This window comes from Plectrocnemia conspersa, unplaced genomic scaffold (genome assembly GCF_051122295.1).
Source record: "Plectrocnemia conspersa isolate PC_06_02 unplaced genomic scaffold, ASM5112229v1 ptg000012l, whole genome shotgun sequence".
Taxonomy (NCBI): Eukaryota; Metazoa; Arthropoda; class Insecta; order Trichoptera; family Polycentropodidae; genus Plectrocnemia; species Plectrocnemia conspersa.
In genome coordinates, this window is record NW_028277176.1 from 27,892,307 (window position 1) to 27,906,887 (window position 14,581).

General features: G+C 35.6%; 2 protein-coding genes across 2 annotated transcripts; one reads left to right on the forward strand and one right to left on the reverse strand.

Moving 5' to 3' along the window:
- The first annotated feature begins 905 nt into the window (after window positions 1–905).
- On the forward strand, window positions 906–11,996 carry LOC148228738 (serine protease snk-like). Its single transcript, XM_088200236.1, has 14 exons — window positions 906–1,071; window positions 1,147–1,269; window positions 1,340–1,432; window positions 2,513–2,589; window positions 2,652–2,779; window positions 2,903–3,061; window positions 3,152–3,246; window positions 3,316–3,467; window positions 3,547–3,699; window positions 8,076–8,455; window positions 11,230–11,280; window positions 11,352–11,446; window positions 11,516–11,667; window positions 11,747–11,996. Exons 1-14 carry the CDS (start codon window positions 1,005–1,007, stop codon window positions 11,903–11,905), a joined length of 1,884 nt encoding a protein of 627 aa, XP_088056362.1. The 5' UTR covers window positions 906–1,004; the 3' UTR covers window positions 11,906–11,996.
- Window positions 6,121–6,470, reverse strand: LOC148228739 (histone H4-like). Its single transcript, XM_088200694.1, has one exon. The coding sequence runs from the start codon at window positions 6,468–6,470 to the stop codon at window positions 6,168–6,170; it is 303 nt and encodes a 100-aa protein (XP_088056820.1). The 3' UTR covers window positions 6,121–6,167.
- Window positions 11,997–14,581: the final 2,585 nt, after the last annotated feature.

Sequence of the window (14,581 nt, forward strand, 5' to 3'; positions counted from 1 at the left end):
CTAAGAACGTCATTTTGGTGGGGGGGGGGGAGGCATTTACAATTCAAAAGTCGAGGTACCCTGTACTATATTGTTAGAACATGAATTCAAAAACAATTTTTTTATAAAAATTAAATAACCAAAATAAATCGCAGTAGCTGCACAAAAAAGGAATATTAACATTTATACATATTAATGTGCAAGATAATAATTATGCACTTAACATTATGAATATAGTTACATTATTAAAACAGAATATATACAAAAAAATAAGTAAAAATTAAACAAATTAAAAATTAAAAAAACAAGTATTGCTTATATTGTAATCTGTATAATAGTTTATGTACAACGTGACCAATTAACACTGAAGATAAAGGCCTTTATCTACGATTATACTAAAATATTTTGCCTTCTCTTTGCGTTATATCTTTTCATTGTTTAAACGCTATTGATTTAAACGCTAAATTTGTTTTTTATTGAATGTAAATAATGAATTTTCAATTTATTTTATTTTCTTTATATTTTTTCTTAGTGCACAAAAATATATGAAAACAATCATCAGAATTAGCTTATAATAGCAGAGCAATTATTGTGGACTGGCATGTTTTAAATAGATAGACATATAAAAATGTTATTATTTAGTCAAATACATAGACAAAAACAAATTTCAGTTTGAGCGATATTTATATTACTTCATTTTCTATTAATTGATAATAAATAAACCATAAAATAATTAGCTCCTACTCGTATTAAATACCTAAAGTATTTTTAGGAATATAAACTATTGATTATTAACTCATTAGGACGATATTTAATATACCAGGGTATTTCCCAATTTTATAGAAAACGATCTCAGAATGTTTAAAAGCAATGCAACAACCTTGTAATGGGGATTATCAAACAGGTTTACAAGTTGCCAAACTTAAAACAACAACTCGACACTGATTCAGTCCATATTTCGGTTTCGAGACGAACGTTCTCTTCGTGACTGCATAAAAAACTTATTATTTATTTATATTGAAAATATGAAACAGAAGAGTGTTTTGATTTTTACGTTTATCTTTATAAACACAGTTGCTGCACAACGATACGGTAAAAATACGCACATATTTATATCTTTAATAATATAACTTCATACTAACTCTACATATTTTAATTATATTATAGAGGGTGATAGTTGCACTGTAAATGGTGAAACTCAAGGTGTTTGCAGGTTTATGAATCAATGTCCATTAGCACAAGAACAGTGGACAACGATGAGAATAAGACCTGTGGTGTGTGGATTTAATGGTAAAAATAAAAATAAATATATTAATAAGCATTTTCAGAATGTCGTGTTATTATTAATGTTTATTTTAAGGTTTTACACCGATCGTTTGCTGTCCGAGAGCAAGACCGAATCTGTTGAACACTACGAGGAAAACGACAGTCGTCGGAGAACTGGCCAGAAAAAGTACAGTATTTTTATTATTATTTGTAGTTTAAAGCGAAATATCTACAGCAAAATCTAATATCTCAAAATTTTAAACCAAGGTGTTAGATAAAGCGCATTTAACACGATAAATTTGCAGTCCAGTTAAATGCATTAAATATATACATACAAACAACATAATTTTAATAATTTATAATTTTATATAAATATGTGGTTATACATTTGAAATAACGTAGTAGACGATATATAGTACTTAATACTATTTTTACTTAAACTTAAAACTATTTTAGAGCTATAATTTATTATTAAACATATAGCGGTTCAGTAGTAACCTAATATAAATTGAACTAAGCGAAATATTTTTAAATGATGAAAACAAATAATGATTTTACTGAATCAAAATTCTTAACTTATTAAAAAAATATTATGTATGTATATGCTGAAAAAATAGCTCACTAATCTAAGGGTTAAAGCAGAAACTTAAATATAGTACAACTTTTTATGACTAGATCTCATTGACTATTTGTAGGCTATAAATTGTTTGCGATCAAATGACCCGGGGTAAACTGTTAGCGATTAATTGTCGGCGGTAAATTGCCAGCGGGGAATTGCGGACGGTCAATTTTCCGGATCCCCTAAAAGAGATGCGCACCATTACACATACATTGATCTAGCTCCTCGTAGCTATCGCCGAAAATATCATTGTGTCTGGCATTATCGTTGAGAAGCTGGATGGCTCGTGTAAGTGAAGCGTTCTTGACCGCTGAACGGCCAATTATATAGGAGGCAATCACGATTTTCTTAGTCATATTGCTACTCAAGACTAGTCGTCGAGCATGGACGGATTGTTGACACCACTCCACAATAAACTCTTCATTGAGAATACAATCAATTGTATCTTAACGGATATGATCCGTACTCCCTCTTTCAGGGTTTATCTAAGAAATTTACTTCGCTTCGCTGACAATCATAGTAATAAAGCCTTAGCTTTGGCATTTTGAAATTATTATTTTGTTTTCCTTATCAATTATATTAAAAGTTTATTTAATTTATTAATGTATGTATAATACATAAATTACTAATACAATTTTATCCTCAAAGATTGCGCCAAGTATTCTGAATGCTTATTAGCGGCCTTTGGTGGAGTTGATGCACTTTTTGGCGAATTTAAGAGCATGGTATATAATGATTTTTTAAATACATTGCTTAAAAATCAAATATAATAATTGTTTTACATTAGGCAGCAATCGGATGGCCTTTAGTAGATGGTACTGGCTACGCTTGGAACTGTGGAGGTTCACTTATTAGTGAAAATTACGTTTTAACTGCAGGTCACTGCACTTCAACGTCGGATACAAGATTGAGAAGGTTGGTATATTATACAATATCATATATATGTATATATATATCGTTGGATATTAAATTTTAATTAGTCCATCTGAGTATTTAAGATTTTAACACCATGCGCTAATATGTGTTTTGTTCCTACAGCGACAGTCCAACTATAGTGAAGCTAGGAAGTGTGAATTTAAAGAAGAGTTCGGATTTCGAACAAGATGTAGCAATTGTACAAATAATATTACATCCGCAATATAGGGCTCCAAACAAATACAACGATATTGCACTGCTCAAACTAGCTGAAAAAGTTTCGTAAGAATTTTATATACATACATATATAACATATAAGTTAGATATACATATGTTTAACCAATGAAATTGTGTTCTTTTTTAATTTTTTAGTTTCTCCATTGCTCATAAACCAGGATGTTTAGTGCTAACAAACGATTTCGACAATCGAGTATTTAATGCTGTCGGATGGGGTAAAACAGGAACTGGTAAATATTTTATTACTTAGACATTAATAAATATAATGCATCTTATAAACATCGTAAAATAATTTATAGCTGAATCATCAGACGTTCTTCAAAAAGTCACATTAAATATAGCCGATAACCAATCTTGCAATGCTGGTTATCAGAATAGAAGAAGCTTACCAAATGGGATTATTAACTCTCAAGTTTGTGCCGGAGCTAATGGCACACAAGACACATGTCGGGTATTCTCATACCTATTACATAATATCCCTATTATCATTAAAATATTTAATATAACAACGTATGATAATTTGATTTCAGGGCGACAGTGGAGGTCCTTTATTATTTCAGGATAATTGCACTGATTTTATTATTGGTGTGACTTCGTTTGGTATCGGATGCGGTGGAGTAAGAATTCCTGGTGTATATACAAGAGTCAGTTCATATATAGATTGGATTGAGAATATTGTATGGGCTTAATTATAATAAATACGTATGTTTTATCGTGTAGCAATATACTATATACATTATAATACAATATTATTTTAAAATATACATACATATACATATCTGATCTCAATGTTTTTTTTTACTAAATATTAGGCTGATAATATTTTAAATATCAATGTAAGTCAATCTGTAGTAGGTTTTTCCTTCTTTTTGTACTATTAAAAATTTATGGACCACTTAAAACAACTAGGAATATAAATAAATCTTCACAAGTAGGTGCGGCACAAACTAAATTAAAACACAGTATGCTGTGTTTCTTTTACGCTACAGCAACGGTCCATTTCACAATCATATTTCTATCCTTACATGCTAGGAAAAGAGTATATTTACAAAATAAAATAGAAGAATAAAATTTTTGACAGACCAAATTATAACAAAATAAAATTACTATAATTATTTGTCAGTTTACATTCATATACATAAGTTACATGTTAGGTTTGAGTTTGAACAGGAATGGACCCTTCGTACCTGTCAAATTGAATTTTAGTAGAAATATATATCTACTACTGAAAATGTATTTAGACTTCACTAGTGAAAATATAACTTCACTGAAAAATACATATTTACTGTAGCATTTATACATTGCATATAAATAAATAATTATAAGTGTTTAAATGTACATATTATCACGCATGGAAAAGTTGAAATCATATAATTTTACTAGCACCTGCAAGATAAATTATATTTTCACTAGTAAAAATATATATCTAACAGTGAAAATGTATTTCCATAAAACTTCACTAAAAAGAGATTTAAAAATTTTTTTTTGATTGGTTCGAAACTGATTTTTTAGTTTTTCTTTATGGGATAAACTGATATTTTCTGGTTTAGAATCAGAGATGGCATTTCAGCTTTTACCAGGGAGGAGTGCAAAAGTTGGTCAATCGGTGATCGTTTTTTTAATATTTCGTTTTAATTAAGATTCATAGTATTTCATTTAAAATCTGTCAAAATTCAAGGGGGATGAACAAATGGCACCACCTGCCCCCCCCCCCCCCCATCAAATTACGTCCCTGTTGGTAGAATCTACCACAATTTTTTTTAATTTTAGCAAACCCATTAAATCTGAGAGTTATCTCAATAAATCGGTTGCACCAAGAAGTATGATATTAAATCATTACACTGGTCAATTGAAAAGATCTAATTCTGTTGAACAATAATGTGCAACCACACATCTGACTAGTTTATGGTATAAAAATAATGACCATAGAAACTCCTTAATATCAAATCAAAAAATATGTGTATACCATATATGGTATAATACTATAATATATATACTAAATGTGTTTTTTTGTCATCATCAATAAAGTACCATTTCTATAAACCAAGGGTACTAATTAGGGATTCCAATCCCGGACCAAAATTTTGATTCCGGGATTTCGGTATTGCAATTAGTCGATCCCGGGATCCCGGGACCAGTCCCGGGATAATTTTCATGTTATTTTATCGATAAAAATAATTTAAAATGAATAATACAATATATTTTTACATCTGTTTTTTTAACGTACAATGTATAAAAGTACGTATAATTTTAGTCTTGGGCTTAAAATAGAAAATAATATAATAAAAATAAAAGAGTGAAAGTCATACATATTTATCTGAGAAGATAAAAAATGAACTTCGGACTTCATCTTCGTATTCATCAGTAAATTGATATTGATCATTTTTCTCATCGGGTATTGAAAATCGTTCGGGATCCCGGGATTGGAATCCCTAGTACTAATTGTATTACGATAAATCTTAAGCAGTCTTGTTTTTCAACTCGTTAATACTCAAGGATAGAAAACAACTATGTATGTAAGTGTTAATTTGTATTGCAATGTAAGTAAAATAAATTTGTTAATGAAAAAATATCATTGAATAATTATAAAATTAACTTTTGAAGCATATACATATTATACATACAGTATCTAATATTTTTTCACGGTTCTCAGAACATGGTCTCTTACTTGTTTAACTAGTTTTTGTTAAATATTTGTATTTAAAAACAACACTATTTTTTATTTTATTTTCCCCTCCTCAATTTGTTTAAAATTAACTAATGCCTATTTTTTATTTATATTATTTTTAATGTAACTAATTTGCTTTTCAATTTTATTTTTAATTTTACTTAAGTCAACTGTGCATTTTAGAGACCCCAAATATTCTTGAATCTATTCTGTAATCAAGTTCCAGATGGAACCGACGATGAAAGTAACAAAGTATTGCAGCGTTCTGGATTATAACAAAGTATGTCAGTGCAGTAAGCTCAACGCCAAGCGCCAAGTGAAATTAGGCGATGTATGCTAAAAGACTACAATGCATTTCTTTAACGAATATAGGTAATTTATTATAGGGGTTTTATTTAGTCAATTTGCACAGAAAAACTCAACCGAATTTAAAAAATGGTGGCCCTTAAAAGGGTCGTTTTTTGATATGCAAGTGGTCATCTTTTATCCTCCGAAACGGTACAAGGTGCACCCTTGCCTCTTCAAAGCGTAGACGACGTTCATGGCAGTGACAGTCTTCCTCTTTGCATGCTCGGTGTAGGTGACTGTGTCCCTGATGACGTTTTCTAGGAAAACCTTCAGCACGCCTCGAGTCTCCTCATAGATCAGTCCGGAGATGCGCTTGACGCCTCCTCTACGAGCCAGACGACGGATAGCAGGTTTTGTAATACCCTGGATGTTATCCCTCAACACCTTCTTGTGGCGCTTAGCTCCCCCTTTTCCCAACCCCTTTCCGCGACCAGTCATTTTATCGAGCCGAAAGTAGAACTACTCAACACAAACCACAGCAAGCATCTGAGCAAAAAAGTCAGTGTGTGTTGTGTGATCTGCGCGTGGCGCGTCCCTGAATTTGGCCCAGTTGGTGCGCATTCTCGGCGGTGCCGTCGATAGGGCGTTCGACAGGACCATCGTCAACTGGACGGGGTTGTGATCAGACAAGAGCTCATACAGGCTAGTCATGGTGTAACTTCTGAGAAAGTTTTGGAACATGGCAATGTCTAGAACGTCAGCGACACCCGGAACGATGTGGATGTAGAACGTGGGCGTGTCCGGCGCGTCGACGGTGATCGTGTACGGCCTACGCTGAAAGAAGTCACGCAGAACGAGTCCGTTGCGGTTCGTTTTGAACGAGTTCCACTGGACGTGCTTCAAGTTGAAGTCTCCGGCGACGACGGTCGGGATCGACGAGTCTGAAAGAAGGAGATGGTCGTTCGTGAGTAGTAATCTGTTCGGCGGATTGTAGATGGATACTAGCCTCAATTTTTCTCCATGCGCCAATTCGAGGACCACGATTGTGGCCTCCGCATGCAGCGAGTCCGGAGTCAGCTCCTGTGGTGCTTGAGGCCCATCCTGACGTAAGCTGCTGTGCCTCCTCCCTTCCTGTCGGTGCGGTCGTCTCGGTGGAGTACGTAGCCGGGGATGTTAACGCGGTAGCCTGCCCTCAACTGGGTCTCGCTCACCAGGATCACGTCTAGGTCGTTGCGCTTGTTCAGCAGCCCGTTCGCGTTCCAGAAAACGAGTCCGAGTTGTTCGGCTGGGGCTAACGCATCCATCTATTTTTTGCCAAAGATGGCCATCAGTTGCGTAAGTAGAGGGAGAACCTCTACCAACATCGGGAGCGCGCTCTCCAGTGTGGGAGCTAGCTTCGTCAGGTTTTCGAGGGGCTTAGCTGGCGGCGAAGCTCTTCCTGTTCATGAAACAGATGGTTTAGCGGTCTGGGGTACTGCACCCTTCGCGAAGGACGCAGCCTGCGGTGCTTTTGCGCACCTCCTGTAATTAGCAGGATGGTCACCTCCACAGTTGACACATTTCGGGCGCCGTTCCTGCGTCTTTTTGCAGTCCCTCGTTAGGTGAGAGCCTGCACATTTGACGCAAGCCAGGGCCACGTTGCAGAAGCTGGCTCCATGTCCAAATTTCTGGCAGCGGTGGCACTGGCTAACGTAGTCGGGCTTCTTCGGCTCTGATGCTGAGTCCGAGGAGACGGGTAATCTGAAGTAGAGACTCTACGGTCCTATCGAGTTGGACGAGGACCATCAGGACGTCTCTGCCGCGCGCCTTCATGCGGTGAACTGATTTCACCGGGTAGGACGCCTGGAGATCCTCCATGACTTCGGCCGTGGAGATGCCGGTAGGGACTCCTCTGAGGACCACTTTCAGTAGCTTGTCCTCTTGCAACTGATAAGTGTGATATTCATACTTGCGTTGCGTCAGCAGCCTTGTGACTGACCGGTAGTTGTCAGCGCTGGTCAGCTGGATCCTGATGCCGTCTCTGGTCTGTTCGGCCGATGAGACGGGAATGGCTAAGCGGCGAAGGTCGTGCTCCAGCTGGACGTAAGAAACGCCACTCTTTAGGAAGATGGGCGGCACTTTGGTCGTACCTTCCTCTGTCCTCGTTGCTGCCGTCGACTCATCGGCGGCGGGAGGAGCACGTCTGGTGTAGTGTCTGCAAGTACAATGGGTACCTGCGAGGACTGCGAGTCCCCTGCTCGGAGAGTTAGCTTCCTCGACAACTCCGTGAAGGCGTCCGTCTCCATCTCCTCGTTAGAAGAGAGACTGGACGGCTCCAACAGGCTCTGGGTCGGAGGGTTCATAGGCGGAAGGGCCGGAATGGGCGTCGATCTTGGGGTGGGTCTGCGTCTGAGTGTGCGGCTGGATGGGCGCAGGCGTATGCGGGGGTTCACCGGCTCCCACCAGACGTTGCAGCGCCTTGTGTTGGGAGTAGAGCTCCTTCAGTGTGGTCGTCAGTAGCTTGATGTCACGCTGCTGTTTTTCGATTTTGCGTAAATCGTCGCTCCTCTGCATGCGCAGCTCCCGGAGTTCGGCGAGGACTTCGCGGAGATCGAGAGACTCCCGAGTTTCGCGAGCGGGTGGCGGTGGAGGCAGCGCCTCTGGCGGTAGTGGCGGCGGCAGTAGCGGCGGGTTGTCGTGATTTTGCACTCGCAACGCGGGAGGCGAAGATGGGATCGGCCATGTTGACCGATGCGGCGCGCGCGCTCTCTCACTTGCACTTGTCACAACACGCGCGGTATCGTTCGACCGGGAGCGGGTGGGCGTGGGGACGTCCGCTCGGCTCAACGGACGACCTCTCTCTCCGAGTCAGTGCACGACGAGTTCCTACACGTGCGGTGATGAGAAGTCGAAACGGTTTTTTTTATTGCACCGCTTTATATAGGCGCGCTAGAATAGGGGCGGGGCTTAGAACGAAGCGTGGTAGGGGTTACTCAATACAATAAAAATATACATATTTTTAATTGGATGTAAATTTAACTGAAAAACACAATAATTTATATATTTTATAAAAACAACGTATTTTCAAATTATAAAGGTTTGAAATTTGTGCGGTTAATTACAGAAAATCAATAATAATTTGGCTCTAAATAAATGAAAAAGGACGGTTATTTGAACGTTTAGTGTTAAATTTCCTAATAATAATTTCCTAATATAAAATATTTATAAATAGCGGAATTTTGCCGAATCGCTGTTAGAAATTTTTTGTCAAGAAACTCGAAGGAACCTTATATTCTCGTTAACGAGACTGGAATACTATCACTTCTATAAATGGAAAATTCCAATGGGAATGCACTATATTTGAATTCAATAATAAAACCATTGTCTTATCAAATACTAACACAATTTGTGTCAGAACAAGAGTACCCTGAAATGAATCGTCAGCACTAACAATACCAATGACGTACAAACTTTAAGAAATAGTAAGGTATTTTTTTTTTTAAGGTAGAAGAGCAGAACATCTATGACGAATTTTAATGTACATATTTATAATGCATCTCTTGAATACTTGACAAAATGAAACTGAAAACTGTGTGAGTTTAAGTGTTTTGAATAGACGCTACTTAAAGAATACAATAAGTACAAATATGAAGATTAAATTCCTTGTATTAAATATAATAAATATTTATTTTGTTAAAAGGTTTGCTTTTTTTGATTATTTTAAATATTATTTACAATTCACTTATATATTCACTTATATTGCAGTCAATTGCTTTATTGCATTTTGATACGTACTCTTATTATAACCGACGGTTTAACACAAACTATAAGACCGAACACCAAGAGCTTTAGATTACATCTAAAGTTAAATTATGTTATATCTAAACTAAAATTAACCACTATTGTTTGTTTACAGCGTGAAAAAGATTGTTTTATGGCCCAGGACATTTCCGTTGCACACCTTTGTTATACTGAAAGTATTGTTTTGCAGGGAAGTTTTATTAATTTATGACTCAACAACAATCATTCGATATTGCATCCTTTGAAAATGTATTTTTCAACAATTCTTTGTCAAGCACAGAAATTTTAAATCAAATTTTCCTATGACTACCTGACGTACATATGGTCCACTTATATATAACATTCTTTACTCTATGGGTCCACTCGATTCAAGATGTGGACGCTCATCGACATAGAAAATATAATTGGGTGACCATGTGAAATTAAACGTTCAATTAATTTTTCCATTATTAATTTAATTTGTTGAGGAAAATGTAAAATATCATTTTCTTACTTATTTTGTTAATTTATATACATATTTAACTAAAAAAAAAGTCACTTAACACGCAAGCGATCGAAAGGGAAAGAATCTCACCACCCGCCCCTGATATGTATGTACATTCATTTGTATGCACTAAGAACGTCATTTTGGAGGGGAGGGGGGCATTTACAATTCAAAAGTCGAGGTACCCTGTACTATATTCTTAAAACATGAATTCAAAAACAAATTATTTATAAAAATTAAATGTGTAGGTATGAAAGGAGAATTTCCTTTCATCTAGCAAATTAGTAATTTTGCGGAAGTCATCGGTTGACGCCGCAATAATTTTTGCGCAGTCGGTGCGCTGAATAGAGGAAAACGACAAACCATTGTTGATAATGGTTTGTCTCGCCGCTTTGTAATCTGATGGATTATTAAGAATAATTGGCGGGATATTCGCCTTTTTTATTTCCGTTTCTACTATTGGCGGTGTGCTAGGCCGTAGCCTCTTCTTAGCAGGGGACGATTCCCTATTATTCGAGGGATAACGAGTAGTCGAGGGCGCGGTCAGTTTATCAGCGAGAAATGTCGCGGGTGCAGAGGCAGTGTTCAATGTCACTATTCCGGTCGAAACGTTACTCGCGGGTATCGCGGGTGCAGATGCGGTAACAACGATTGGTACCGCGGATACGTTTTGTTTATTATTTTTTTTTATTTGAGTAGAATATGCGCCTTTTAGAGGCGCAGAAATAACTGCCTCCGTTGCGGACGCGGAAGAAACGGAAGCCGTTTTTTTATTTGGTTTTTTGCCCTTCAAGAGCTCGGCAATTTGCACCTCAAGGTAGATGCGGAGTCGACGTTCCTCAAGGAGTTCCTGGCGAAGGATCTCCATTTCCTCCCTGAGGTTCGTCAAGTCTGAGGCATGCTCACTTACTTGAGTGAACTCCATGCTTAGGGAGTCCACGTCAAAGATTGGCTCCGCCATGACAGAGCCGGTCTGGTAGACCGATGAGTCAGCGGGGGAAAACCGTCGTTGGAGTGGTGTGCTCAGAGCGTGTATCTCGTCCGGTAGCCGAAACAAGAATGATGATAAGTTAGATATACATATGTTTAACCAATGAAATTGTATTCTTTTTTAGTTTCTCCTCTGCTTATAATCCAGGATGTTTAGTGCTAACGAACGATTTCGACAATCGAGTATTTAATGCTATCGGATGGGGTAAAACAGGAACTGGTAAATATTTTATTACTTAGACATTAATAAATATAATGCATCTTATAAACATCATAAAATAATTTATAGCTGAATCATCAGACGTTCTTCAAAAAGTCACATTAAAAATAACCGATAACCAATCTTGCAATGCTGGTTATCAGAATAGAAGAAGCTTACCAAATGGGATTATTACCTCTCAAGTTTGTGCCGGAGCTAATGGCACACAAGACACATGTCCGGTAATCTCATACCTATTACATAATATCCCTATTATGTTCAAAATCCTTAATTTAACAACGTATGATAATTTAATTTTAGGGCGACAGTGGAGGTCCGTTATTGTTTAAGGACAATTGCACTGAGTTTATTATTGGTGTGACTTCGTTTGGTATCGGATGCGGTGGAGTAAAAGTTCCTGGTGTATATACAAGAGTCAGTTCATATATAGATTGGATTGAGAATATTGTATGGGCTTAATTAGAATAAATACGTATGTTTTATCGTGTATCAATATACTATATGCATTTTAATATAATATTATTTTAAAATATACATACATATATCTGGTCTCAATGTTTTTTTTTAATAAATATTAGGCTGATAATATTTTAAATATCAATGTAAGTTAATATATAGTAGGTTTTTCCTTTTTTTATACTATTAAAAATTTATGGACAAATTAAAACAACTAGGAAAATAAATAAATCTTCACAAGTAGGTGCGGCACAAACTAAATTAAAACAAAATAAATCACATTTCTTTTACGCTACAGCAACAGTCTATTTCACGATCATATTTGTATCCTTACATGCTAGGAAAAGAGTATATGTATTTACAAAATAAAATAGAAGAATAAAATTTTTGACAGACCAAATTATATCAAAATAAAATTACTATAATTATTTGTCGGTTTACATTCATAGACATAAGTTACACATTAGGTTTGAGTTTGAACAGGAATGGACCCTTCGTACCTGGCAAATGGAATTTTATCGACATTTTAGAGCAGCATAAAATTTCATTAGAGTCTATCAGTTAAATTATATTTTTGCTAGTAGAAATATATATCTACTACTGAAAATGTATTTAGCCTTCTCTAGTGAAAATATAACTTCACTGAAAAATATATTTTTACTGTAGCATTTATACATTGCATGTAAATAAATAAAGTGTTTAAATGTATATATTATCATGCATGGAAAAGTTGAAATCATATAATTTTACTAGCACCTGCCAGTTCAATTTTATTTTCACTAGTAAAAATATATATCTAACGGTGAAAATGTATTTCGATATAACTTCACTTGCCATCTCTGATTCTAAACCAGAGATTTTCTGGTTTAGAATCAGAGATGGCATTTCAGCTTTTACCAGAGAGAAATTCAAACTTGGCCAATCGGTGATCGTTTTTTTAATATTTCGTTTTCATTAAGATTCATAGTATTTCATTTAAAATCTGTCAAAATTCAAGGGGGATGAATGTGAGTAAAATAAATTTGTTAATGATAAAAATATCATTGAATAATTATAAAATTAACTTTTGAAGCATATACATATTATAATACATACAGTATCTAATATATTTTCACGGTTCTCAGAACAGGGTCTCTTACTTGTTTAACTAATTTTTGTTAAATGTTTGTACAGGCAGTTCTCGAGTTACGACCACCTCGACTTACGACCATTCGGAGTTACGACGAAAAAACAAGTTGTAAAATTTTTTTTTTATGTCATATACATAATTTCAAGACTGGTTTGATAACTGTTTCATTCCAGAAGTAAAAAAGAACTGTGATAAAAACGACATAGCCTTTAAAATTTTATTGATTCTTGACAATGCTCCAGGCCATCCTCCACACTTAGGGGAATCACATCCAAATATAAAAGTGGTTTGTTTACCTCCAAACACCACCAGCATTCTACAGCCGATGGATCAAGGGGGTATTGCTAATTTCAAAGCCCATTATTTAAGAATCACTTTTGCTCAAGCAATTGCAGGAACAGACAAACATCAGACATTGAGAGAATTTTGGAAAAATTACAACATCTTTCATGCAATAAACAATATCTCAAAAGGATGGTCCAAAGTAACGACGAATTGTATGAACAGCATATGGAACAAACTCTTAAAAAGATATAATGACAATATGTATTTTAATAAAGAAGGGGAAATAGATGAGATAGAAAATATTATTGTAAAATGTGCTCAACAACTTAATCTGGAAGTTGATAATGAAGATGTAATCCATCTTTTGGAAAATGATGTTGAGGAACTCACAAACCAAGATTTGATTGAGATTGAGGAACAACGAGTTGCAGAAAAAAATGTAATGGAGCTAAAAGAATTAGATGAACTCGAAGAATCACCAAAAAAATGTGTGATAAAAGACATGGCTGCAGCTTTTAGCCAAATCAATGATGCTATTCAAAAATTTGAAAATATGGACAAAGACATCGATAGATATTAGAGGGTACACGGCCTTATTCAGCAAGCACTTGCGTGTTATTATGAAATTTATAGAGAAAAGAAACAACAAACTGTACAAACAAACCTGGACGTTTTTTTAAGAAAAACAAGCTCTATCACTGCCCTCGCTGAAAAATCTCAAGAATTAACAATGGATATCAGTAGCACAGATGATAAAAATACTCTAGATCAATTCTTATATATAAATTATTTATGTAGATATTTGCTAAAAAGTATTTAGTTAACAACTTGAAGTCAGCAATAAAAGTGTTTTTTGTATTTCGCATGTATGCATTGTTTTTAATTATTTTTTGTATGATTTTCGACTTACGACCTTTTCGAGTTACGACCAAGGTGGTGGAACGGAACCCCGTCATAACTCGAGAACTGACTGTATTTAAAAACAACACTGTTTTTTATTTTATTTTTCCCTCCTCAATTTGTTTAAAATTAACTAATGCCTATTTTTTATTTATATTAATTTTAAGGTAACTAATTTGCTTTTCAATTTAATTTTTAATTTTACTTAAATCAATTGTGCATTGTAGAGACCCCAAATGTACTTTAATCTATTCTGTAATCAAGTTCCAGATGGAACCGACGATAAAAGTAACAAAGTATGGCAGCATTCTGGATTATATTTATATCATCGAGTAACGGGAGGACTACTACTTACTTTCCAGTTC

Coding starts and splice junctions, on each gene's coding strand:
- LOC148228738 (XM_088200236.1), top strand. CDS start 1,005: ATGAAACAGAAGAGTGTTTTGATTTTTACGTTTATCTTTATAAACACA. Junction 2,780..2,902: donor TCGGATACAAGATTGAGAAG/GTTGGTATATTA, acceptor TTGTTCCTACAG/CGACAGTCCAACTATAGTGA. Junction 8,456..11,229: donor TTGGGAGTAGAGCTCCTTCA/GTGTGGTCGTCA, acceptor CCGATGAGTCAG/CGGGGGAAAACCGTCGTTGG.
- LOC148228739 (XM_088200694.1), bottom strand. CDS start 6,470: ATGACTGGTCGCGGAAAGGGGTTGGGAAAAGGGGGAGCTAAGCGCCAC.